The sequence below is a fragment of the Drosophila teissieri genome, chromosome 2R (genome assembly GCF_016746235.2).
Source record: "Drosophila teissieri strain GT53w chromosome 2R, Prin_Dtei_1.1, whole genome shotgun sequence".
NCBI classification, from domain to species: Eukaryota; Metazoa; Arthropoda; class Insecta; order Diptera; family Drosophilidae; genus Drosophila; species Drosophila teissieri.
Window position 1 is genome coordinate 5764924 of NC_053030.1, and position 27915 is coordinate 5792838.

Here is a 27915-nt window from a genome sequence, read left to right on the forward strand (position 1 = left end):
ACCTACCGATTGACCAATGGCACTTGGTGCCCAATAGCAACCGTGCGTTCAAATCAGCTGGCTCTGCTCGGCTGAATATGGCAGTATTCAGAAGTTCAGTTTAGACGCAAATTCTAAGGGCTTTTTCTATTTAACCGATCCAAGGCAAGCAGCAGACAACTGGGAAAGTAAAGGGGAGCCCTTTAGGTCTGGATTGACCACGTAGCGGTTCCTATAGGCAAGTCACGCCGTCGAAAAATGCTGTCCAGTCCACTGGCGCTGCCAAATTCTGCGACAAAAACAACAAAGAAGCGACGCCTGAAATAGGAGCAGCGAAAAACAGAAATAATCAATTAAAATCGAAGCGGAAGCAAGTGTTTTCCGCGGAGCATTGTAAACATTGGACAGGTTATAAGGATTCAGTTTGCATCAAAGGACAAAACCAAAAGTTGCGTGAACAGCTGCAGCAGCTGCGTGGGCAGCGACGCGGCAGAGACGTCGGCAGAGGCTGCGCAGCAACAGCAATAACAACAAGCTTTTTGGTCTTCTGTTTTCTTTCCAACAATGGAAATGCGAGAGGTCTTGAGTCGCGAGGGCAGAGAGGCGAAGAATCTGCTAGTCTACCAGTTCTGCGATGAGACAACCTCGAGTGGTGCAAGCAGTGGATCTGTGGGCGGTGGCGTTGGAGGAGGAGCAGGTGGTGATGGAGGAGCAGCTGTTGGATGCGGAGGCGTACTTTTGAACGGTGACTGTAAGAACCAACCACTGTTGCTATTGAGTATCCGGTACTTGAGGAGTTTATAGGGTTATAGCATTCTCTCTTAGTTATGAAATTACCTTATGTTGTCTAAATAATGTTTAGAAAGCTTCATTTTCGAATGGTTAATTTAGTTATACCTTTTTGTCATAATTTTCGGAAAACCACATGATTACCGGGTATTAAATAGACTTCAATGAAATATGCCATTCTAATTAAAATTCTCATTAACATTTAAATCCATTGCAGGCTATCGGAAGCCACCAATGGTGCCGCCGAAGTCGCCCAACGGTACGCCTAAAAACTGTCAATCGCCCACTTCACCACGACTGAAATCCGCTGCCAGTCTGGGAGGCGGCGGAGGCAGTAGTAGTGGACCACGCGTGCGCAGCGCCTCCACTGGAAGGGACAAAAAGTCTGAGCTGCAAGCCAGGTACTGGGCCTTGTTATTCGGAAATCTACAGAGAGCTGTTAATGAGATTTATCAAACAGTGGAGTGCTATGAAAACATTTCCAGCTGCCAAGAGGCTATCCTGGTGCTTGAGAACTATGTGCGAGATTTCAAGGCGTTAAGCGAATGGTTCAAAGTATCGTGGGACTATGAATCTCGACCACTGCAACAGCGTCCCCAAAGCCTGGCTTGGGAAGTGCGTAAAAGCAATCCCACACCCAGAGTTCGGACTAAAAGTCTCTGCAGCCCCAATAACTCGGGCAAATCCAGTCCAGCCTTGTTTCCGGGTACTCAATCCGGAAAAACCTCACCGTGCTGTGATCAAGGACAGATTTCGCCAAGAAAACTATTGCGTGCCTATGACCAAGTGCCAAAGGGAGCAATGCGACTAAATGTTAGAGAACTTTTTGCGGCCAACAAGAGAGCTACACAAGGATCATCACAATCTGATAACATAGAGGGTCCTCTAGATTTAAGTGGGGACAAATCTAATTTTGTGCAGCTGAACACGCAGTATTCCCAAACAGATCTGGAGGATCCACATCTAACTCTAGCGGATGTCAGGGAGAAAATGCGCAAGGAGGCGGAGGAAAGAGAAGCTCAGAATAGGATTGAAAAGGAGGCCTTAGGAGAAGTGACCATTCCAATAGCCAATGAATACACAACTGAAATCGTGCACAAACAAGAGCCGTCTTTTTTCGAACAACCAATTATTAACGTAACGGAATCTGATTTAATGCAAACAGCACCAGAACCAACAGCTCTAGAGATGACTGTGGCCTCTCTGGAGTCTATGGAAAACGCCTTACTTAATCAGCAGGCAAATAAAGAGCCTACGCCGCCAAGCACTGTCGTTAAAGCACTGGCGGAAATTTGTAAGAAGCAACAACCATTAAATTCCATAGCAGGAAACATTGTTCAAAACAGTCCCCTCAAGTATTCCAGTGTGCTAAATCGTCCCTCCAAGAAGATGCTTCCAACACCTGGAGGAGTAGCAGCTCTCAAGACCATAGCACCTAAACCGGGTCATGTAAAATCGAATTTAACGCCTCCAGTCAATGGTTTACGTCGCACAAAAACTGTTCCTCCTCCTATAAAAACAACTGGTAAAAGTGGATTACAGCTACATCCCAGGCCCTCTAGCAAAACCGAGTGCCATGGTCCACCCAATAATGTGGCCTCTAGATTGTCTGCACGCTCCCGAACCATGTTGGAAATAAATGGGAGTAACATCAGTTCAAGTGCTAAAATTCTCCCGAAGAAAAGTAATCCAGGTTCCATATTAAGCACTGCCAGAAGAACTACTATTAGTTCTAGGCTAAGTTCTAGGGAGGATATAACTAGTTCCACATCCACTCTGAAAGCTAGCAATGAACAACTTTCAAATTCAAGAAACACTCTCAAGGCGGATGATCAACATTCCGAACCAAAACAGATTCAACTTCCGACAGATGCTAACGATGGTTGGTTGACTGTGAAAAACCGAAGAAGGAGCAGTATGCATTGGGCAAACAGATTCAATCAGCCCACAGGCTATGCTAGCTTGCCGACGTTGGCGTTGTTGAACGAGCAGCAAAGAGAGCAGGAACATAAGGAAAATCAGAAAGGTGAAGCTGACGGTGACTGCAAAGCTATGGGCAAAGCAATATCGGCTAAAACTAGAGCTCCAGTTAGAGAGGCAAAGGCCAAAGCGAAGACATCAATAACCATCACCCGACCAGAAATCAAAAACGCCAAGGCCAAGGTTAATTCATTCCCCGTTCAGAAAAGCTACACTAATCAAGTGAAGAAACCAGAAAAGCAGGAAAAGTCCGATGCCACAGCTCCTACGCCAATTGTTTCCTCAAGTAACACTCGAAGCAGCAGCAGCAGTATTTGTATTGGACGTAATTCCATTATCAAACGACAGAAATCAGATCTTACAGGGCTTAAAATGACATCCTTGCACAAGGAGTACATGAGGAGTGAGAAGAATGCGCTAAGAAAACTTCAACAAAAGGAGCAGGGCAACAGGCAACACAACAGCAGCTCCTCTTCCGCGGAAACCGTTGTGGAATGTAAGTATTTAATATTAGTTTAAAGATATGATGACCTAAATATCAAATTTATATTATTTTAGCCTGCAACGACGACCATAGCAAGATCGATATTAAGATCCAAACCAACTGCGAGTTCTCCAAGACCATAGGCGAACTCTACGAGAGCATTGCCCATTGCAAGCTTCCAAGTGGAAGTCTTAAGCCCAATGCCAGCATCCTGAGTGCTTGTGACGAAAATGAAGAGCAAAATACTGATGACAACGAGGAAGAGCGTAATGAAAGGATCTTAGGAGAGGTTCAGGAATCTCTGGAGCGTCAGATCAGGGAGTTGGAACAAACTGAGATTGATGTGGATACGGAAACAGATGAAACTGATTGTGAAGTTCAGCTGGAGGAGCAGGACGACGGAGTGGATGTATTGGAGTTGGGCAGCGGTGATGATTCGGCTGTTTTTGTGACCATGAGCGATGATGAAAACGCCAGCTTGGAGTTAAGATACCAAGCGTTGCTTTCTGACATGTCTTGGAACGAAAGGGCTGAGGCTTTGGCCACCTTGCAGGCTTATGTTGCCAGACATCCTGGAAGAGCTCAAGAGCTGCACCAGAAGTTATCATCGCCCTCCAGGCGTCGTTCTCTACAAGAAACTCTGAAAAAATATCAAGCCAAACAGGCGAGAGCTCAGCAAAAGCGAAATCTGCTCCAGCAGGAAAAGGCAGCCAAATTACAGCAGCTATTTTCAAGAGTGGAGGATGTTAAGGCAGCTAAGAATCAAATTATCGAAGACAAGCGTCAGAAAATGCAAGGAAGACTTCAAAGGGCAGCTGAAAATCGAGAACAATATCTGAAGCAAATCATTGAGAAGGCTCACGACGAGGAGAAGAAACTCAAGGAAATTAATTTCATCAAGAACATAGAAGCTCAAAACAAGCGGCTGGATCTCCTGGAATCCTCAAAGGAAACAGAGGGAAGACTACAAGACCTAGAGCAGGAAAGGCAAAAGAGGGTGGAAGAAAAACTTGCCAAAGAAGCCGCTGTGGAAAGACGACGACAAGCCCTGGAAAAAGAACGTTTACTCAAACTTGAAAAGATGAATGAAACGCGTCTAGAAAAGGAGCAGAGGATTGGTAAGATGCAGGAGCAGAAGGAGAAACAGCGACAGGCACTGGCGAGGGAAAAAGCCAGGGATCGTGAGGAACGACTTCTAGCCTTACAAGTACAACAACAACAGACGACGGAAGAGCTTCAGCGGAAGATCCTCCAAAAACAAATGGAATCCGCTCGTCGTCACGAGGAGAACATCGAACACATTCGGCAAAGGGCTCTGGAGCTGACCATACCCACAAGACAGGCGGAGGAGGGACGTGGCGATCAGGACGAGTCCGAGGATATCTTAAATGGAAACGCCACGAGCACCACCAATGAGGATTGCGATTTATCATCTACTCTTTCCGAAGTGGGGGGCAATCCCGGTCATACGAGGAGCTACAAGAAGAAGATGAAGAAGCTTAAGCAAAGGATGAGTCAGTGGTGAGTAAAATCAGACTCCTTAACTTTTATTGATGGAATTTCATTAATGTCTATAGGAATTGTGTATTATCGTGAGTGTTGAATTTATGCTTAATCGTTAAAACTTATTGGCTCTCCCTTGGGTTGGCTTAAATAAGCATAAATCTGAAATCAGAATCTGTATTTATTACGTTATGTGCTCTTCTTACAGCGCTGCCGACTATTTGGATAGTTTGGATCCCTTGCCCGCACACGTAAAAAGAGATAGTACAGTGCCCAAGTTGCTAAATCTGGTGGTCAAGGGTGGAGGTGCCCAAGGACTGGAAAGGAACCTAGGCAACCTATTGCGTGTCATACCCAAAGCTCAGACCTTCGATTTCCAGGCTTTCCTCTGCATGGATGGCTTGGGCATATTGGCCAACCACGTGATCAGCAAGGGCATGGAGTATAACTCTGACATCTCCAGGAAGTGAGTTTTACCTTTCCACTTTTGAGTATATCTTTAAATTCGCTACTTTGTCATTGTTATAGGTCCGTCAATTTGGCCGTGCAGCTGTACAGGAATGCCTGCTCCGTGTGTCCTCAGATTGCTCGTCACGCTCTTCTGGGCAATTCCATAACCGTTCTGTTCGATGCCATCAACAAGAGTTTTCAGGTAATCCTCAAAAAACCGCTTCACAAAAGAAACTTTCAGGAACTTTTGGCCACCCAAACTGCTCCACAATAAAAGTGTCGCCAGGCAGTCGTCTCGCATCGAGGCGTTGTCCGTGGGATTGGGGCAGAGGGTTAGGAGCGGTCGCAAAACTTGGCAACTCACAATTCCCCAGGCCACGTCGAAAGTCGCCTATGTGTGTGGTATACATTCGTACTTGGCTGGCGTTATATTCCTGCCGGCATCCACTTAACACTTGGCCGCGTTTATGTCTCTGTCCAACTAAAACTCGCTATACTGAAATCCTGGTGTGGCGGGGATCTTGGGGATTAATCAAAGGTCTTTGTGCAACTATATACGAGTAGTAGTAGAGATTGCCATTTATGTGCACTACGTGAAGAAAAGCAGTTGATACCTAATTTCAATTGATTAACTATATTTTGTTTGGGTTGTCAGAGATATTTTGACACCTTGTTATTTCCCTACATTTTTATATCTCAAATCAATATAGTTTTAAATTAACTAGGCAACTCAAAATAAGTTGGAAAGGGCATTTGGTAGACGATTAGCCCGCAAGACCCTCTTGGCCCCGTTTTAAGTTTATGTTTTGCTGGCTTTTGTTTTTGCTCGTTTCGCAGGCGTTGTTTATTTGCCATTTCTTTGACGCTTTTATTTGGCGCTGCCTTTTGTTTGTTTGGCATTTTTATTTGAATTTTATTTACTGGCCCCGTGGCTCGCTTGTCTGCCGCCTGGCCCATCAATTTTTAAGCACTAGGTCGGTTCCCTGATCCCCGCCCAAATGGATCTACACTTTCTGGGGCTCTTCCCTCTCCTGGCAAATTTTTCATCGTGTAAAATGTTTATACATTTGCGGCTGCTGTTAAATCAATCGTTAAGTGGCATAAAAAGCCACCCTTCCACCCAATATATGTACATATGTATATTTTGTTAGTATTTTTAATTTTTATATTTTTGCTGCGTTATACATAAGTATGTAAGTTGGGGCGTGAGGAAAAAGGAAATATGTAAAATATATTTATTTTGACTAAATATTTAAAATTTTGTTACTTTTTATTATTGTATATGTAACTAAAACTTTATCTTTTTAATATTAAATGTAATACAAAAGCTAAAAAATAATATTAAACGTGTACAATATACACAATATTCTCAGGATGAAGAGGTATTGCAAATCTGGTGCCTTCCCAATTTAGAAATGTTGATAGGACATCATTTCTTTTCTCTTATTTAAATCTATATACATATTTTTACTGCGCACCGCACTTTGGAGTTGTTGTTTTTGGTCGTTGGCATTGTTAACTTGGCTCGTGTTCATTGTTAATCTCCCCCCTCCCCTCTCCTCAACTACTTCACCTTCCGTTTTTTCGTTGATGGATCAGCTTGCGCGCCGCTTGTCATGTAATGAAGAAGAAGGTGACTGTGAGAAGGAGAAGAGGAGAGGAGAGAACCGAAGAAGGCGCAACAGAGGAAAAAAGTTAACTGAAAGTGAGCGAGGGAGAAACATCAATTAACTTTTTGATTGATGTGGATGTCTCTTTCTCTGTTGCTCTGTCCGTTTGCTGTTGCTGCTTAAATTGATAATTAATTTAAACACGCGACAAAAAATTTCACTACTGGCCCCAAAAAGCACGCAACAATTGTGCGATGCTATTTAACTTTTTTTTTATTTTATTTATTATTTATTAAGTGAAGAATCTAGCTATTTTATACTTCATTTATCTGTCGTATGTGTTATTAACGGGGATTCAATTGACCAATTTCCCAAACAAGCATTTTCATTGCAATAGGCGCTTTATTTTCACAATATTTAACATACATGAAATTGTCAATATTTAGATAAATTTTTTTTCGAAATTAAGCCCTATTACCGAGATACGTGTTTTTTCTAAGTCCTTTTCGATCTCTTGCAGTTACCCGAAGAAAAATCACCACAACATCCGGTCGAGTTGTCCACGGAGCTAATGCTGGCCTGCACGGAGGCGCTGTCCTCGAGTTACGTGAAAAAGAACACCCACCCAAAAGTTCCGGAACGCCTGCCGGACATGATAAAGTGAGTACAACAACAAGTGCAGCTACGCCGGCTTATTGCGGCCAACTACAAAAACTTCGAATGAAAAAAGGGGAAATGCGCGAGTTCGAAACCAGACGGGAGTGGGAGCGAGATGGCCATTGTAGTCGGCACCGTTGCCATCCCTTTCGCACACCGGAGGGGGCGTGTTCTTCTGCGCGGAAGCAGGACAGCGAATGCGGCAGCGCTGCCAGCGGCAACGTCGCTGCTGCTGCGCTGCCGGCCGTGCTACGTTTAAAAAATATTATTAATTTTAACTTTTATTTAGTTGGTCACACTATCGCACAGCATGTGGGTCGCCATCGCATTTGTTTGGTGTCTAGCACATAAAAAACAAATGGATTTCCATTCTTGAACAACTGTTTACTATATAGTATGATTATTCCTTCACTTCACTTGTGTTTTGGTAGTTTTTATCATTTCTGATGCTACTTGCATTTGACTACGTGCATATTAAAAGTTAGTAAATTAAACACTGAATTCAGTTAATTCCATGAAAATGGTGGATATCCGCTTCTTTAGCATCTTTCATGCTTAATCTTGGATTTCGCGCTCCACTTTAATTTTGCGTCCTGCAAGGACGCCCCCCCGCCCCTTCTTCTTCATCTGATTGTTTTCCATTAATTTGCGCTCATTTTTATAGACAAGAGTTTTAATCGAAATGTTGCTATTGTTGACGTTTCCATAGCTGCAAAATACAAGCGCCATTTTGTAGACTTTGCACAACAAAAAAGGGTTTCATTCGTCAAAAAAATGTTCGATTTCTTTTATTGCAATTTTAATAAATCACAAACTGCTTATGTACAATATGACTGTTCAAAAATATGATAGTTTTCCCTTTATATTGAAACTTAAAATCCAATATCGCATAAAACTTTGTATCAGTTAGTTTTTGTGTGTTTTATCCTTTCATTGTTACACAAAAAACTTTGTTGCCATGCATTTTCCAATTGTGAATTGGCTTTTGTGTGTTACATTTGCGTTTGTTTTTGTTTCGGGTTTTCCCAGCCATTTTTTGTGTTGGCTTTTCTTGTGTGCCGTGGCTTTTGTTTATGCTTTTGTGTGTGCTCTTGGCTCTGACCAATGTTCTGCCTTCTCCTAGCTGTTTGCTTTATTTTTTATTATTCCCGTCTTGTTGACGGCTGTTTTTTATGTTCTTTGTCAATTTTCGTTTGTTTATATTTTCAATTTGGTTACAAAAGCTTTTCGTTTATTTTATTAGTCAGCCATTGTTGTTTTATTTTTTTACGTTAGTGTGTCTCCTTTGCAGCCTTTTGTGGTGGCTTTTGCTGCTTTTTATCCTCATTCTTTTGGTTACTCGCCTTTATTTCTTCGGCCATTTTTCGTAGCGCGCATCTCGGCGCTCAATTCAATTACAGCGTTTGCAAAATCAAATTTTCTTTTGACTATAATTTTCGGGGAAACAACCCCCGGCTGGCCCACTCCCCTTTATGGTGCCTGCACCTTGCGCCATTTTGCCTTGGAAATAAATAAACTTGGCTGAATGGGAAACTCAATTCGCCGCACTTGAATGGTCCGCCATCTTGCACTTCTTCCTCTTCTGGCCCTTTTCCGTTTCCGTTGCTTCATATTTTTTCTGGCCACGAAGTATTTGGAATTTTCCGGCTTCCTAATTCGATTGGAGCTTTCTTTCTTGTTCCTCTGCGTGTCGCCTTTGCCGGATGCATAATTAAATTTTTGTTTACTTTTAATTGTTCAGGTGCGGGGCTCTTCAAGTATATATTGTTTTGCATTTGAATAAGTTTTCGGGGAGTCGTGTAATCGAATTAAAGTTGACAAAGAGGAACTTTTAATCTACACAAGGGTTTTCATTCCGTGAGGGCAGTGAAACTTTGCTGGCACTTAGAAAGGTTTTTTGAAAGATTTTTGCTTTCTGAAAGAAAAACTTCCTTTTGCAGATATTTAAGTTTCTCAGTTCTAATTATATTTGACTTTGGTTTGCTTAATATTTAGAAAAAACACATACATAGTTAAAGATAAAGCTAAAGGATAAATACGTTTATATTGGCTGATGTTTCAAACTATCATTATCTCTCTTTATGATTAATTGCAGTACGTATATGTCGATTGAAATAGTATTTGGTTAACCATAATGCCCTTCATAAATCCTGCCACCATCCAGTATGTCATCCCCGTTCAAGAACCATGACAAATTTGATTTGTCTCGCTCTGGCACCTTCACATCACACAAAAAGCTGTGCGCAGATCTACGAGATATCTTTTTACACTGTAATAGATTTATAATTAATCAACACAGTCATTAGCCCTCTTGGTAAAAAACGGGAAGTAAAGTTTTTTAATCACGATTTGATCATCAATCGCAACAACTGAAAAGGCGGCTCATCGCAATCATAACGATGATTTGGCACGCGATAAAGCAAACACCCCTTGGCGCGGAATCGAAACCAGAAAGCAGAACCCAAACCGAAACCGGAACCGGAACCCCTTTCACCTTGCCACCCCTAAAAAGCAGTCATAATGAAATATATGCATATTTTTCTGCTTGTAGGGGGAAAACCAAAAGGTCTTCTCGATATTCCCCAGCTTGTCTGTCGATGCTCCTGCGGCTGCTGTTTCCACTGGCAGGATGTCAACAAGGAGGACAAGGAGGACATGCTGGCAGAGTTACTTCCGCTCGTTGCTCAACTACACGACTGCTGTGCGGCAGTTAATTTAATTACCCTTTAAGTAACCAGATCGAATGGCCAATTTGGAGTTTCGGCCAGCAGGCCTTGGAGCTGCTGCATCCACATGCTGCAGTACTCGTATGTTCGCATACAGAGTCTGAGAGTGCAAGATTTTGTGTCACGGACTTTACTGAGACAAAAAAATGGATTGAAATTAGGTAGAAAAAAGCAAGTTAAGCATGTACGTAATCAAGTTCTTAGCCTAAGTTCTTCAAAAATCCATTTCCATCTGGGGTATTACATATAAAATAAGGATTGTTGACTACTCTTCATTATATTTATTGTATGCTTTCATACATTTCATTCTCCCAGTGCCAATAAAAATCCTCGGCTCAATAACAAGGACAGTATCTGGCATCTAAGCACACTTGCACACCCACACACACGTGCCTCTCGGTTTTATTTTACCATCGACATATTAGTGCAACTATTAAGACCTTAAACTAGACAGCAGCCCACGCCGCCTTCGATAGACCATGGTCTTTGACTCTCCTATCTGGTCAAATGTATTAATTTCATTCTGGGTCCTTTGTCCATGCTGCTCTTCTCGTCGCTTCTCTTGTCGCTGTCTCGTACTCCTTTGGAAATATCCTTCGACTGGAAATATCTCCTGTTTCTCATGTTTCTCCTCCCCGGCCCTTTGTTTGTTGGCTTTTTTATGTGCTGCGTTTAATATCCGATTTCAGTTTCCCCTCGTCTCAGTTGATTCTTTTTGACAAAAGGCTGAGCATAGGGAAAACTCGGCTCAGTTTCTGTCCCTTTCGCTTTGTTTGGCTTTGGTGAAGTTTCCTATTTGCCCACTGTGCCGCTCCTTTTGTTTGCCCCTCGCCGTTTCCACAATTTCTCCCTCCCCCGCCGCTTGAAGGAAAATCAAAATATTGACTCTTAACGGTGTGCCTATTGATCTTTCAGCTACCCCGAAAACGGGAGCGGGGGAGGGTGGAAAATTGGCAGTGGGCGGGGGCATTGAATTCATATTAAGCAGGCTTTCTCTATTCTAAATTGTTTAATTAGAAGTGACATTAAAAAAAGGCATTTGTAAAAAAAAACGCATGATTGTTTACGAATTTAAAAATAAACTGTTTGTACATACATACATATGTACATACGTGCTAGAAATTAGGCCAACTACTAATTCAATCAATTAAAATATATTATAGTAAAGTTGATTCTACAGCCTTCTTTTGTGTAAACGCATTGCACTGCTTATTTCATAACTTTACTTAACGTTAAGGACCACCTGCCAGCTTTTTGCATGTCATAATTGAATTCAAATCAGAAAGCTGTCACACAACTAATCAGAGTTGTCATCTGGGTCCTGTTCCTCGCATTTTGCAGTACGAGTGTTCCACCTCCGACTGCAGTCAACTGCTCAACAGAGCTCAGTTTCAATTTAAATTTCTATTTCTATTTCAGTTCAGTTGAGTTTCAGTTTTCGTTTTCAGCAACTTCGACAGCAGTCGCTGAGCAAACCGAGTAAGGGGTATCAAATAGACTGGTGGCAAGATTCGTAACTTTCGAGCTTACCCTCTACTCTACCCGAAGAGGTCATATGCAAAAGTCTGACATATGCGCTGACATTTTGCATGCAAAAAGGCGCAGCAGCCTCAGCAGCTACTGCCCTCTTCCCTGCCTCCCTCAAACTCCTGTCTCTTGTCGGGCTGCATGTCAAAAGTTTGATGAGTGCCTGTCCAGCTCCGCCGCATGTCAAAGGACGAGCAGCGGGGGCGGGGGCATTGGCAGGGGGAGGGGAGGGTGCGAGCGGTACGGCTTTTGGCTATTGAATTACCTACAGGCTCAGTCCGAGGCTGAGCCACTCTTCGTTTGAGTGCATTCGCTTTGATTTTGGCCTGGTTTTTTGTTGTTGTGCCCACTGCTCTGTTTTGGGTTTTTCCTCTCTGGGGAAAATTTCCGGGGGAGTGGGTGTGCCGGCAACCACCCACCAAGATGAAGTTGTCTCTGGTAGGCGACATATGTAAAATGTGTAAAGTGCAGTGCCGGTTACAGTTAATTTAATGCTCGTCAGATGCGAAGTACTATATCTCCGGGATGATAATGCACCCTCTATAAAATCACATCCTTCCCGGTTCAGTTTTCGTTGTTCCATCACTTAAAAAAAACGGTCAACCAAATATGATTTTTATAAATGCCAAAAATTTTCAATGAAATAGCTGGTAATGATTAAGTGGTTGTCCAAAAGGAATTTGGTTGGTAAACGTAAAAAACGTACAATTTTGAATTTAAATGAACTTTGATACATTTTAATATTCTGTATAAGTGTAGTGCAGCAATTGAAGTGTACAAAAAGTGTTTCTTTCAGTGCAGTTAATGCGCGTTGGTAGCTCTCAAAGCAAACAGGCAGGGGGTGATTATGAGGGGGTGGAGATAAACAGAACGGGAACACAAAACAGGCGCAAGGACAAGGACAACAAGGACAACCAACTGACGCATCACTCAATCAAATGGCAATTGTGAGGGCTTAACACGAGGCCTCGGGCCGCAACACAATCGAAGTGCCGAGCTACCCTCGCTCAATAGTTGTATAGATAGATAATAATGGTCGCATCCCCTGCTGAAGATCCCGATACGGGGACCAAAACTGGTGCAAATTAACGCGCTAAGCACTTGAATCGGGCCAACTGTGGCATGAGTAATGCCCTCAAGTGGCCAGCAGATGGCGCACATTACAAGCCGCTAATCCGGCTGCTACCCTATAAGCGCACCCATACGCTTTTTCAGACTCGCATAAAAATTTACGACAAAACTAAAAATCTTCGCAAAGTATTTTTTGAAATGGCCCAGCCGTAAAGGTCATTTAGCACTAAAGGAAAAGTCGCTGCTATGGTTATGGCTATTCAATGGCTGTGGATTGTTTCAGGAGGAGGGGGTGCATATACTACACGTATACTTACTTATATACGAGTATATATGTATATAGGGGCGCCGCATTTATGATTGGGCGGCGACTTTCCATAAATTCTAATTTGATTTTGCCACTAAAGTGCCATAAGAACGCAATTTGGTTTCGACTCCCCATGCATATATTCATACTTGTACATTTATTTGGAGAAGCGCTGGAACCCTACGTTGGGCATAATTTTTTACGATGCTCACTCTGCGACATTTTCATTCGCTCGCCATTTTCCATTTTCTACTTTTCCACATACACACTCTCACACTGGGAAAGCCAAATCGCAGGCGCCCATTTTCACTGACTTTGGACCCAGACTCTAACTTACTTTTCTACCCTGAATATCTAAGGGTACATGAACAATCTTGAAACGGGTCTTAGTTGCTCCTTAGTTTTTTCCTTTTTTTCATATCTACCTTTTTTTTAGTTTTTAGCATGTTTTAAAATTATTCCATTATTTTCCAGGAACAATTTTACCTTTAAAGTGCTGTTAAATAGTTCCTATCTTTCAATCAGCTCTATGAGCAGGGTATTTGAGCCTTCGCTTTGCCCTTCTCGACTTGGTTACGTTTAATGCCCGTGCCATTTTTTGTGACCCACCTCCTGGTCGTGTGTGTTGTTCGACTGGCTTTTGTTGGCCGTGTTGCTATTTTATTTTATTATATGCACTTTTCTTCTACAAAATGGCGGCAAACGTCGCCGCACGGTCCTGTTCAGGGTCCTTCTCTGGCTCTGGGACGGATCTTAAGAAGGAGTTTTGGGGGAACATCATCGTTATGGTTGCGGTTATTTGGCGCCATGTTTTTGTACTACTGCCGCTGGGCTCCCCAGCTTTTTCTTCTTCGCGCCTCGTTTGAGTTTTACGAGCGGCTTTACTTTCTGGCAGCTATTTCGACTTTGGCTTTTTAACAGCCTCGCAAAGGTGGACGGGGATTTGGCGACCCAATCCCAGTGCCAATTCCCATAGAAAAATCCCGTCATCGGGCTGCCCCACGTGTGTTGTCCATTTCTGACGTTGATTCCCCCACCCAGTTTTATATTTTCCAACGTTTCCTACTTTTCGGGCTTCTGGATGAGCATCTGCGGTAGGCAGGAGGATGAGCAGTCGCCGCCTCATGTGGCCCGGTGACAAGCCCCATATGGAAAGCAGGCACACACTGGGAAAAAACTAGCTTACATTCAAAGAAGATATTTAATAATTGAAAACAGATAAGTTGGTACCACATCTTAAAAAGAAAAGAAAATCTACTAATTGTGTTCTTTCTACTAAACTAATTGGCCTTGCAACGGACTGCTGTTGAGTACTGGATTTTCTCTCTGTGCAAATGGGTAAAAACTGCTGAAATTTTATTTTCAACGCGCGTGTCGTAATTGAAGACGCCCGAACTCCTCCTCCAGCCCCCACCCAGCCCCTGTCAAAATATATATATGTATTTAATATAAGACAAAACGTTTACTCGTTGCCTGTCGCCCCAATGTTTTCCCGTGTGTTTTTGGGGTAAATGGAAAACGCTTTGGGTGGCGTTCGTTACTAAGAAAACACAGGAGATGCGACGCGCGATGGAACGGAATGGTTTGGTATGGCATTGCTATATGGACGGACGGATGGACGGATGGATGGATGGATTGGATGGACGGGTGACGTGTTGATGAATTTTCACTTTAAGAACTCGGCTAGACAGGATCGGTATTATATATCCCACGGAGTGATTGCCACATCCGTGTTTGTCTTCGCCTCTCGTTGGCCTACCGCATGCAGATTTCATTTTCCATCCCATATCTATAACTCGGATTTACTTGAGTTTCGCTGAGATATTTTCTGCCGGCCTCTTGGGTTTCATTTCCCCCTAATTCTCCGCACTTTTTGCACACTTTTCTGGAAAACTCACGACTTTGCCCACTTGACAGCTCAATCTCGGCACTTGCCAGGCACTCTTTAACATTTTTTTACCCCTAACTCTTGGGTCTGCGCGTAATGCGAGTTTAATCACTGAGCTATAAGGAGTAGAAGTGAGCAACAACCCCGGGGCACATCTATCTGCATCCCTTTAAACCCGAACTGACAACCAAATGTCTTAATTTATTCATAACTTTTTATGTATGTTTATTAGACTGCGTAGACTGCAGAGCGAGGGGAGGGCAGGGTGGTGGGCTATTATATTGTTGTCCCCGGCCAAAATGCATCCCTCACCCCGCCTTAAACAATTTCCATGTTTTGATTTATGAATGATAATGCGCCGTGACACATCCGAAGCCAAGCGGAGCGAACCCAACTGGATGGGCCAGGAGCCCATGAGCTCTTCATTTTGGCATATGTCTGCATTGCGTTAATTTGCATTAATGGGCGTGGTAATGGGCCTGCAACCGTGGCTGCCGGTTTTTGGGCGGTTTAATGAGGCGCAGCCTTGTGAAAAGTTTAACAGATTCGGTAGTTTCGCAAAATATGCACGCCTGAAAGTAATTCAGATAAGGGGTTCAATAGCAACTGTCGCAAAAAAGGGTAACCTTCTGCTTGGTGGGCGTGGCAGGGGGTTATAAGTCAATAACTAATATGGTTATTATTAACCAATTTTATGGGATTAATGGGCGCGCGGAGGGTTTCGTTGTATGATAATGTACCATATGCTATGTGCAGATGTATCTCATGCGAGGGCAATCCTTTCGCCGCGGTTTTGCTAGGCGCCATAGCCATACCTCCATTTCTGCGCTACCTTGCGGTCGCGGAGCCTGTACAAGCCATCTCTTTCGGCGTATTTATACCGCGCTCCGAAGCCAAGCGGAGCGAACCCAACTGGATGGGCCAGGAGCCCATGAGCTCTTCATTTTGGCATATGTCTGCATTGCGTTAATTTGCATTAATGGGCGTGGTAATGGGCCTGCAACCGTGGCTGCCGGTTTTTGGGCGGTTTAATGAGGCGCAGCCTTGTGAAAAGTTTAACAGATTCGGTAGTCTCGCAAAATATGCACGCCTGGAAGTATTTCAGATAAGGGGTTCAATAGCAACTGTCGCAAAAAAGGGTAACCTTCTGCTTGGTGGGCGTGGCAGGGGGTTATAAGTCAATAACTAATATGGTTATTATAAACCAATTTTATGGGATCTAATGGGCAGCGCGGAGGGTTATTCGTTTGTAATGAAAATGTACCCTTTCTTGAGTTTGGTAGCATGCTTTAATATTTAGCGCTGTTAACACTTTTAATTGTATGGAGCACGATATTAAGCTAAGAACTGACTTTCGTTGGTTGGCTAGCTCTAAGGCTCAGAAGCCCAAGGCGCAGAAACTGGTTTATAGATATGTTCACATTATGTGCAGATGTATCTCATGCGAGGGCAATCCTTTCGCCGCGGTTTTGCTAGGCGCCATAGCCATACCTCCATTTCTGCGCTACCTTGCGGTCGCGGAGCCTGTACAGCCATCTCTTTCGGCGTATTTATACCGCGCTCTTTCTGCCACACCGTTGCAAATCAATTTGCATCAGTTTCTGGGCTCGGGCATCCTCATTCTCCGACTGAATCATCAGCGTCATCCAGCGACTGGTGCAAGGTAAATGAATTAAAAGTTGACGCTGCTCCGTACGGCAATACGTACAAATTCATTTGCATTCAGAAATGAAAATAAAAACAGGGGAGAGTCCAGAAATTAATTACGATCTCAACTGGAACTCTTATCAGTCGAAGGTGCGGCCCTGAAAAAACACACAGCTGCCTTTTTCGCCTCTCCGCCTCTTCGCTTGTCATTTGATTGGTATCATTGTTGTTCTTATTTTACACTTTTCTCTCCTGCGTTTTTTTGTTTTATGTTTATTACGAAAAATCTGAAATTAGTTACCATTTTCGCAAAACAGAGGGGTTTCGGAGGAGGTTTTCCTTGACAGCTGTGTGACCACCAAAAAATAAAAAAAGGACCGTAACTGATGTCCTGTCGAGTCCTTGAGCATAACCAATGGGATTCGATTGGTTTTCTCATACACAAATAGGAAAAACTATAAAATAGTTCTCTAAAATGTGAGTTCTACCTTTTTTTAAGGTTTTCGATACGGGTTTGCTTTGTGTTCGACTAATTGATGGCCTGTAAATGAAATGTAGAAAACAAGTTTTTCACTTTTTATTACGGATATTTCAAGTGTGTACTTAAGATACAAAAAAATAAGTTTGCCAAGACACACCCCTCTGTTGTTTTGGTTACATAATGAGTACTAACGTGGACTTAAAAAATTAAATTATAAATCGATCCAGATTTCGCGTAGACCTCCCGCTGGGAAAACTTTCAAACTGCACCCAGTCATAACCGCATCTCCGCCTCAGCCAAAACATTTACCAATGCAATTAAACCATAACCGTGCACCCAAAGCATAAATTCTGTCCTCACATAGGGGTGTCCTTTTCCAATGACCATTTCGCCATGCGTGCCACAGGATAGCTTCGTAAAAAATCAAAAATGTGTTGCGCCCGAATGCGGTCAATTCAATTTCAATTCGCTTCTGAATTCCGAATTGCATTTTCCGGGCAATAATTGATGGGCAGCGGAGCAATCGGTCCTTTTCCACTCGCCCATGTGCCCTCTTTCAACAATTTCAACAATGGGATAAGTCTAAGTAAGTGGGTTATTAGCACCGCAGGATGTCCGAAGTGGCAAAAGGACATGCAGGCCGAAAGGAGACCCCTGCCGGCAAAGGAACCCTTGCTGGGCATTAGAGAGTCACGTCCCAGCTCCTGTTGATGTGATTATTGTTGTTGGAGGAGTTTCGTATTAGTAATGTAAACATGCACAGCGAACAATGTGAGAATGTCCGTTTCACATGCAGTACACAGTACACATGCATATTTTAATCCAATGGTGCCCTATGCGATTTAAAATTATTTTCCATCTAATACAACTAAATAATACCCCAGTAATGTACGACAATAAACTTCAAAATAATCATACTTGACTGGGTGTTTCTCCCTGTGTGCACAGAAAGGTAAGAGGCAATTGAAATTCACGAGAGAACTATTGTTCCGAGTCTAAGCTCCATTAGCCGCAATTGAGATCTCTCCGTGCAAATCCCTGTGACATGACGAATTGTCTTAGTCCTGGCCGGGATTTACGTAATAAATATTACCCCCTTGCCGCTGGTTTAGTGACAGCTGCTGCACGTGCTGCCCTAGTAAGCGCCATAATTATGATGATAAAATGATGATGATGATGTCACACTGTTGGTGTCTCTTAATGATAACGATGTCCCTGCTCTCGCCCACTGATAAGGTTACTTAACACCACATGCCCACATTTTCCTCGTCGCCCATTAAAAGTTCACCCTCTCGCAGTACAACAAACCCCCTTACCCCTTACCCCTTACCTCTTACCCCTCGGCCCCCGATTCCCTTTATGGCCATAAAGGAGGCGACCAACTTGCAGCGTGAAATTATTTAACACGCGCTCTAATGCATAAACATGGCCAACAAAGTTGCCAACCGAACCCAGTACCAGGTGTTGTGTAATTTCAGCATCGTCAATGATAGCCATGTGCCCGCCGAAAAATTTGGTTGGGGCTCTGCATAAAGTTTTGCATAGAGTTCATATTACATATTGATTAAAACGAGCTTTTAAAACAGTGAAAACATGTTTAGAGCCCGATTTCATAGTTGTTCTGTTCAGAAATTGACATTTTATTTTAATACTTTATTGCATGATGCCTTACCGTATGAACGTCTTTTAAAATATACTTTGTTTCGCTGCTTAAAGTAATGTATATATTTTTTAAATTGGTGACCTAGCTTGCATGCCCTGGTATCTCGGCCGAGGGTTGCTTCAGCACTTCTGGTCCTCCAAGCCACTTGTGGGCAATCAGAGCTATCGACTCTGGCCGGCTGTTTGACTGCCGATTGCTACCCCTAAAATGCGACTCGAGTTGCATTGTTTTGACATGACACCCGAATCGGGACGCCCGGGGATATGTGATGCATGTATGAATGTATGTATGTTCTGCCCTTCAGAAGGGGGGACTTCGCAATGGCAAGGCGCAGGCGCGACAGTTTTAACCCTCCGAAGGGAAACAGTTGCTCTTAATCAAGTGCTGACAAGCGGCGGAGAAAACAATTTGAAATTGCATTTTAATCAACTCCGGCTCGTGGGCACTGCGGAAAGTTACGGGGTAGCTAGCTACAGGCTACATTTCCCTGATTTCCCTGATTTCCTTTTTTCCGGTTTAGTTTTCATTAACACCTTTAGAGCCGATCCGTGTGTGCCGCTTGTTTTGCCTGCCGACTACAATCGAATTTCTAATGTTGTTTTAGGCCACCGCAAGGCGTTGAGTTTTATTCACATGCCTCTGACCTGGATCTGAATCTGAATGTGAATGTGAATCGGGTTCGGATGCGGACTCGGATGCGGATGGGTCTCTACGTGTGTTCTCGGATGCAGGATGGCAGCCAGCTGGCGTTTTTCCAGCCTGCGTTGTTGACTTTACTTGATTGAATGAATTTGAATCTGATGAATTTCAATGGTTCGTGTTGAAATTGAATTACTGCGAAAGCTGCTAAGCAGATTTGGCTGTGAAAACACAGAATATGTTGGGGTTAAAAATGTCCAAAGCATGTTTTGGTTGGGTAACTAGACAGCACGTGAATTTTAAAAATTTTATTTAACCTCTGTGTAAATAATTTAATGAAGGAATGCAATTTGTATGCTCTCTGCTATTCGTAAATAAGCATAAAAATTTAGATCCAGCCGAAAGCCACTGCAAGTATGACGGATCCCGTACCTCAGTTTTACAAATTAAGCATACAGCGTACAATTAATAAAATATGTTTATTAAATAATTGGCTTAAGGATCCTCCAGTTTGCCACATAAGTTATGAGTTACCCAAATTACATTAACACTCAAAATAACATTGAGGTATTATGACGCAAGTCGAAACCATTGATTAAAACTTAATTTGCTAATTTGTTTATCAACTCTTTAATAAGCCAAAACATGGAGTTCCGCGCCCAAAATTCAGCCACCAATCCCATAAATAGTTGTACAATCGATTGTCCAATTGTTTGAAAAGCCACGTGCTGTGCAAATTTCACTCCAAAGCCCACCGGCAATGGCAATATAATTCTTTCATATGCTAATGAGCAGCACGCGTCTAGCATTAAATGTGCTCAAAATGCAAAACCGATTAGCAAAAGATTCAGATACGTCCGTCCATAAAATACTGCTAAATGTTCGTAGGCAAATACGAGTGGCATTTGCGAATTTGCGAGGAGTGTGTGAGATCCCGGGAAATGTGACATTGCATCCATTTAGCAGCTTTCGCAGATTCAAGTGCAAGTCCTTCTCAAACCAGCTGGCTTCCTTGTTTTCAGAGCTGTGTTTTTTGTTTTTCGGTAATAGATAATAGAGAGTGAAAGAGAAATTGTTGTGCAAATAATTTCCGTTTGCTTGATGTTTTGATTTCAATTAGGCGAGTGCTGATTACAAACACTAAAAATATCAAACAAAACCTCGTTCTCTTTGTCTGTCCGTTCATTATTTTCTGTGTGATTTATCATAATAAACGAAAGCGAGTCATCAACAAAAGGAGCTCATTCATCGTTTGATGTTTACAATACAAATGAATGGCATACAGATTTCTGCTATTTAAGTGGCAAGCCATAAACATATACAGATCCATAACATTCTACAAATGAATGATTGATATGCCATGACAATGTCCTGCCGCAGAAATCTGAAAATCCAGAGTTGACCACCGAAGCTGCCGTGGCAGCCGTGGCAGCCGTAGCAGCGTTGAAAAGCAAACACGGCCAGAAGCAATTTTTATATAGCCGAAAAATCCATTTTGACCCCTTTTGACACAGCCAGAAGTCCTGTTCGCAAATAAAAGCGTCCATTACTCAAACGCTAGCACACACGCACATAAGCAGCCAAACGCACACACACACACCCACTGGAGAGGCAAACAAAGCAGCAAGGACTACGTGCCACCGCCAGGATGAGACCCCAAGTCCCGCTGTTCTATATCTGTATTTGTGTCTGTGCTGCCGGCTTAAGATGCTTGCGTGAAATGAGTTCTGTTGCAGCATTAGCTGAAATTATATCAAGGATCTTGGATCTTTGATCAATAGCTCATAAAACTCTTAACTCTGTACATGTTTGAAAAAGATGGTGGTTCGAGCTTTAGTTGCAGCATTATCGTCATAAAGGAAAATGGCTAACGCTTTTGATGTTGCCTCCATTCGAAGGTTAAACAAAACCCTTTTTGCAAACTGAAAAATAAAGCCAAAAGTACATCTCTGCTGATCCCCTGCTGATATCCCCACAACATTTCTGGCGTTGTCAACTGTAAACATACTTGAGCTTCCTGTTTTGCTATTTGTGCCTCGCATCGCACACAGGACACTTAGCGCAGACAGGCGGACACAAGGACACTGGGACGCGGGGATGCAGGGATGCAGGGACAATCCACACGATGTTTGCTCTCCTGGTTGGTCAATCTAACCCACAGCCTCGTCCGCTGTCCCTTTGGCCTCTGCTGGACAAAAAGTACTCGGCAAACTCATCAGCACCACAAAAATATCCTTAATAATTTTCTTAAACCAACAAGCACAAAGCTAGCACGCAGCACGAAGGATGCTTTTACCCCCGTTCTGTGGGCGAGTGGATGAGTGGGTGAGTGGGTGACCGCCCCTTTCCCGCCGCCAGTGAGCTGTCATCGTTTGTCATGTGTCCTGGCCCGAGTTTCGCCTGTGGAAAGTATTTAGTTCGTTGGTCGCATCAATCCAAACACAAAATGGCCAACTCCCCGGCCAGAGACGTATCGGATGTGGCCGAGGCTTCCTCTGCCAGGATAGCAAACCCGGGACCAAGGACCCCGGGCAGGACATAATCGTCAGTGCCGTAAAATAAACAGCAGCCAAAAGCAGCAGCCAACGATGGCGACAAAATAAAAATAAAATGCGACAACACGGGGCGCAAATGGTTGTCGAGGGGGCAAACCACTGGCAGGACACCCAGACAGGACTTTTTCGGGTGTGAAAAGGCATTTGGTGCAAAGCTCGAAATAAAAATAAGAATCCCCAGCAAAAAAAAATTAACATCCTTGTTAGTTGTGAAAACACGTTCGTTAAATACGCGCGACAGTTGCAGGCGCACCAACCCTCTTCCCTCCCCTCCCCTCTTCTCCGCCTTTTAATCATCAAGGACCTCCCTCAAGTATGAGTGTGTGTGTGTGTATGTATGTGTGTGGGACAGGCGCAAATATTTTAACAAGTGTCAAATGCACACGCTACTTAACTCAAGCTCTGTGTGTCTTGTTTATTAAACAAAATAGTTGCAATTGGCGAGGAAAAAGTGCAACCCCTTGTTGCTGGCTGAGTAATGTCTTTTTTTTTTAACAGAAACAAGAAGTGGTTTCCTTTCCACTCTCAACTGGAAAATGTCCTTTTCACGGGCGCTTGTAATTTGGGCATTTCTGTGCATTGATTTCGGCACTTAAGACGCTTAATCGGCAGCATAAAACAGTATGGGCAGCGGATTTGTGCACACTTCAAATAATTTTGCCTTCAAATAAGGCTTTAGTCGTGGGAATCCTTAAAAAGCGGTTCCCAAACAATGGGAATATATTTTGTGTAGATGGTATAGGATTTATGTTCTCTTTCTATTTTTGAATACCTATTAGAGTGCAATTCGTTTTTGCAAGTGTAGCCAATGAGCAGCACAGTTCGCCGAACAACAATGTTCAGAACGAAGGGACTAGGGGAGGTAACCGGAAGCAGGAGGGACCAGGAGCGGTCCTGCAGGACCATGGGCATGCATTTCGGCATTTCGGGCTGGCATAAGCTGGATTAAAATCAAAACAGATTTGCGCTGACAATGACAACGGGCATCAGCATCAGCATCAAAATCAGCAACAGAAGCCGGAGCGAGGACATGTTAATGTTCACTCGGAGGTTAAACAGGACAACAGGACACAAGTCCTCCACCCTTGATATGAGAATGGAAACACCTTGCTGGGAGAGTAAATGAAATGTCATTTGCCCCTTGAATAGTCCGGATGGAGAGGTGACCATCCTCTCCGGCCGGTGCTGGGATACTAGTCGTTTGCGAGGGGGAGTATGAATTTAAATCGCTTTCAAATCATATGACACATGGTCGGGTTCCAGTTGCTTTGCCCCGTGAACGCTCCGGGCGATTAGCAAGTGTGGAGTGTCCTGGTCCGAAACGTAGCCAGTTGAAGGGGTAGGACGTGGGTGTAGATCAACAGAACTAGCAACATACGGACATGAAAACCACGGGGCAAACTAAGAGGAAACGGCCGAGTGACTACGGCTAAATAACAATGAATAGCTGAAAGGTACAGTTGCTCGGCAAACAGAGGGGATTATTGTAATTAAATCTATATTTACTGTACTTATTTGAATTATATCAATTAAATAACAACATATTTCGGACCAATCTTCCTTTTCCCTCTCCCTTTGCAGCTTCGCCGTGATCACGGGCCTGATCGAAGTCCTTTCCCGACGCATTCAGAAGGTGCGCGAGTCCATCGAGGGCAACAAGAGCGTGATGCTGGGTCTGCTGACCACCTTGGGCTTCCTGTCCCGCTTCATTGATGTTTGCCAGCCCGGTGAGTCACACTAGCACTAGCCAGCTTCTGAAGTCGCACCTGCCAGAGGTAAATATACCGGAGCAGGATCGTTGCTTACTCGTTTCCCTATCCTCTGTCGACAGGTCCTGCCGATCCGACACGTCTGCTGAGCGCAGCCAAGTCCACTGAGCTCTTTGGAACCGTTTCGATGCTCTATGGCTGCGTGATGCCAATGGGTGAGTTTCAACTGAACCAAACAGTAGCTGAAAATGGAATTGCGGGTGCGGAGGCGGAGTAGAGTGGTGGAGTGGTGGAGGTGCTAATTAGATTTCAATGCACTTTACGAACAACCCGAGCAACGTGATCTCCTCGCAAAGGCGGAAATTAGTTTTGATTTTTCCGTAAGCCTCTAATGTTTTATGAGTGAATATCCGCTATCGCCGCTCATCCGCCTTTCCTACCTATTTTGTGACTCGATTTTCTTTCTTATTTCTGTTCTGTTCGGTTCTGTTCTGTTTTTGCAGGTGAATGCATTCCACCACGCACGACCGCCCTGGCGGCATCGACTTTTCATCTCTACGTGTCCCTGGCCTGCCTGGATGTGAACACCTTCCAGGTGAGTTTGCCCTTCAACGGGAGGGGATTCTTGGGAGTTTCAGCGCAAACGACAAACGTCGAACGTCGAACGTCGTGCGTCGCCGTTTAAACAAATCAAAAAGTCAGCCAGCCAGCCCTTACCCCAATTCGAAAGCACAGTGGTTAGTGCCTAAGGAGATCACAAAATCTTTCCTAATGTTTAAGATTCATATTTTATAAGGATGGATTCCTAAAGGTTTTTTTAGAGGCTTTGAACAATGAACATAACATAACATAACATAACATAACAATGAACATAAAGTAGGTATTTGGTTTATAACTAAATCAAAGGTATTTGATAAGTTTAAACCTAGTTGTTAAACATAGTTGTTATCTTATCTAAAAATGACTTTTACAGGCATACAGTAGTTTATTTCAAAGTCTTTCAAAAATTATTTGGAATCTAAGATTAAATCCATATTTTCACCAATGTGACTCAATTTTGCCCGCTCAAGCAGCGAAGCGCAGAGAAAATTTCATTAGAATTTTTCTCGTCTGTTTTATTTTATTTTTCCGTGGAAACTGCTGTTGGCGTGTGTATGCGTTTGGCTTTTCTTTGCTTTGCACTTCTAAACTTTGTCGAACGTGAAATCGCCTGGTGAAAATTGAGAAAATCGGCTACAACAACAAATACAACAACAACAATTGCAGCATCGGCATCAGGGGGAGGAACTGAAGAAGAGGAGGAAAAGTTAGTGTAGACGTTTAAAACTTTGCGATTGCGGCGGCTTGCAATCTGCTAGTGAAATTCGACAGAGTGATTTGCATATTGCCAAATGTCATGACAGCCACCACGAGAATTGTGTATTTAGTTCCTCGGTTTGGGGGAAATGCACAGGAGTCAGGGCAGAGTGACATTTGCGCTTTGCGCAACAGACAACACAGCGCCAAATGACAAACACAACATGAGGCGGACGCCATTGAACCGCGATGACATTTCGCTCTGTACTCGTGTACCTGTGAAAATTCGGAGGAGAAAATGGCGAAAAGGGCAGGATTGGGTGGTGGGTGGGTTCGGCTTGGCTTGGGGGCATCAGGACGAAATAGAGGATGGGTGGCATACGCAAATATTTTGACACTTTACTTGGGCCAAATGTCGGCTGTCGTCTTGGCGTGGCCTAAAATATTTATGCCAACCGTAACGAAAGGAACCGGATTGGAGTTGGCAGCCAAAACCGCGCCAATGAAACAGAATGCCGGAGTGCCATCGGGATTCTAACTGAGGTTCAGCACTTGAACATTTTAGTGATAAATAGTGCAGCTACAGTAACGTTCTATATAAAATTATATCTATGAATTTGTGTATCTAATGCGATGGTCTATGCTTAACTTTTGCACATTAAAATGATGTGATCCCCAAGCAGGTTGCATTTATGCAATTATTTAAAATGAGTAGGATTCACATTTGACTTTTAAACCAGCTACCAATCTGAAACAGCTATCCAAAGTGTTTTTGTGCAGAGTTTGGCAGCTAGGTTTTAATTTCCTGTGTACCTCATCCGGGTATCTGAGTTCTCGAGTGTGTGCGTCTGTTGCACGTGTCAATATTTAACGGATGCAGGCTGGCAGAGGCAAGGCTACGCACTTGACAAACTAATTTGCTAGACAAACTTTGCCGCTGCCAAAAGCTCCAACCACGAATTGCACTGGGATTAGAGCTATTTGTTTTAAATTACCACAAAAATAGATAAGGGTTTCGGTTGCTCGTCATCACCATCACCATCATCATCATCATCGTCAAGTTTTGCGAGCGAGGGTCGGTTGCTCCGTTTTTGGCAAATAATTTGATTCGGTTTTAATCAGCAAACTCAATTTTCGAGAGCCGCTCCAGAGGCCGCGTTTGTTTTTGCGTAAATATTGACTTTGTAAAATGAAATTTTCAAGTTTAACCCAAGCCAAGCCAATCCGAAGCCCACGCAATTTCAATCGTTCTCGAGCGCTCTCTGTTTTTTTTTCTGTTTTACTTTTTCGTTTCCGGCTGGAAAATCCTTGCCGCTCGCTCATATCCTGCCAGGGTCGGAAAAGTGAGGGGCGTTGTTCTAGCCAGCCAGGCATGTCAATTGTTTGGCTAAATATTTGCTCAGTGCTCGTACTCTTACTCATACTCGAACAAGTTGCCAGTTTCAGTTGTTGAATTTCGAGTTTCGGGTTTTGGCCTGCCAGGATAAACAAATTAGAAGCGCTCTCTGGCTCGCTCGGCGAGTCCCTTATGCAAATAGCAGGCAAATATATAGGCAGGATTAAATAAACAATCGGGCCGCAGGACGTGCCGGCCCTTCATTTCCTGCCCTAAACAAGTGGCACTCTTTGATATTTGCTTTGACTTAATTAAAACATTTGCTCAGTGATTTCGGCTTCGGTTATTTTTTACCATTGTTGTTGGCTTGTGTTGCCAATTAAATGTGCTTCGGTATTTTCAGGAGGCCCTGACTGTGGAGGGTCCTTTGTCGCTGAAGCTGCTGGACGTGATGACCCTCATCCTGAACTGCAGTTTGCTCAATGCCCAGTGGGCGAAGAACAGCGAGAGCACCCCAATGCTGATTGACCTCATCGCTTCGCTGGCCTTTTTCTGCGTCAACAATCGCAGGCACCAGGACCTGCTGATATCTGAGCAGTTTGCCGTGATCTTCAAGAACCTGGCCAAGTTGCCCACCCAGTTCAACCCTGTAATTTATCCCTTCCTGGTCACGGTTTCCTTCAACAATCCGCCTGCCAGGGAGTTTCTCTGCAAGGACTTCGATTTGTCGGTAAGGGTTCTTAGTATCTAAAGAAAATTGCACAAACTTGTAATGATTTAACTCACTGAACTCACAATTTATTATTACTATATTCTACAATCTTGCAGTTCCTAGACGAGTACAGCAAATCGGAGATGGCGCAAAAAAATGTCGTCATTAAACTGATAAACAGCCGCACCAAAGACAAAATCAGCACCGGTAATAAACAAAATGCGTAGATATATGTTATGTGTTAGGGCGGCAACTTAATATTTATGTATATATAGATTTGTATCCCATACAATGATCCCTCAACCTGAAGTCCCAACTTTCAAAGTGATATTATTTTCAAAGAAAATGAAAAATCTGAACGGCAAAACTACTTGAAACATTCGCAAGCAGATGAACAGCAGGATATTTGAATATCGAATGCAGAAGCGGCACACAAAATATTTGTAATATTATTTATATAACCCTTAACTTTATCTTAAACTAGTTTACTTAACAATCACTTCATCTCACGCACTCTCACACATTCGCTAAACACATTCACAACAAGTCGAACTCGCATAGATTTTATATTAATTATATACCTAGTACATGTATTCATTGTAACTTATGTTTAATGCAAAGTATTAACATTAGTTTAGCGCTTCTCTCAAACTCACCCACAAGCCCAGAAAATTCTCAGTTATCGAATTAACCCGTGCTTTTAGCATACACAACTTTCACCTACACAAAAAAAGAAATGGGAGAAAGGCAAACATAAATAAAATTACCCTATGTATTTTTATAAATATCAACTTTTTGTGCAAAAACATTACAAATAAAGCAATGCAAATGAAATAAAGAACTGAGCAATCAAAGTATTATTAAGAGTAAATACATGTATGGTGGCAAGGGGGGTTCGTTTTCATT

The 27915-nt window shown here is 43.2% G+C and overlaps 1 protein-coding gene across 3 annotated transcripts; it reads left to right on the plus strand.

The window, feature by feature from the left end:
* Positions 1-47: 47 nt before the first annotated feature.
* LOC122613375 (S phase cyclin A-associated protein in the endoplasmic reticulum) lies at positions 48-27830 on the plus strand. 3 transcript variants are annotated; one of them, XM_043787522.1, is made up of 12 exons: positions 48-730; positions 986-3244; positions 3307-4753; positions 4944-5201; positions 5264-5387; positions 7316-7455; positions 23538-23683; positions 23788-23880; positions 24169-24260; positions 26701-27027; positions 27126-27216; positions 27285-27829. In XM_043787522.1, exons 1-12 carry the CDS (start codon positions 544-546, stop codon positions 27302-27304), a joined length of 5184 nt encoding a protein of 1727 aa, XP_043643457.1. In that variant the 5' UTR covers positions 48-543; the 3' UTR covers positions 27305-27829. The 3 variants fall into 3 exon arrangements, with proteins under 3 accessions (XP_043643457.1, XP_043643456.1, XP_043643458.1); XM_043787521.1 differs by having other exon boundaries at positions 27126-27830; XM_043787523.1 differs by having other exon boundaries at positions 48-724; positions 27126-27830.
* Positions 27831-27915: the final 85 nt, after the last annotated feature.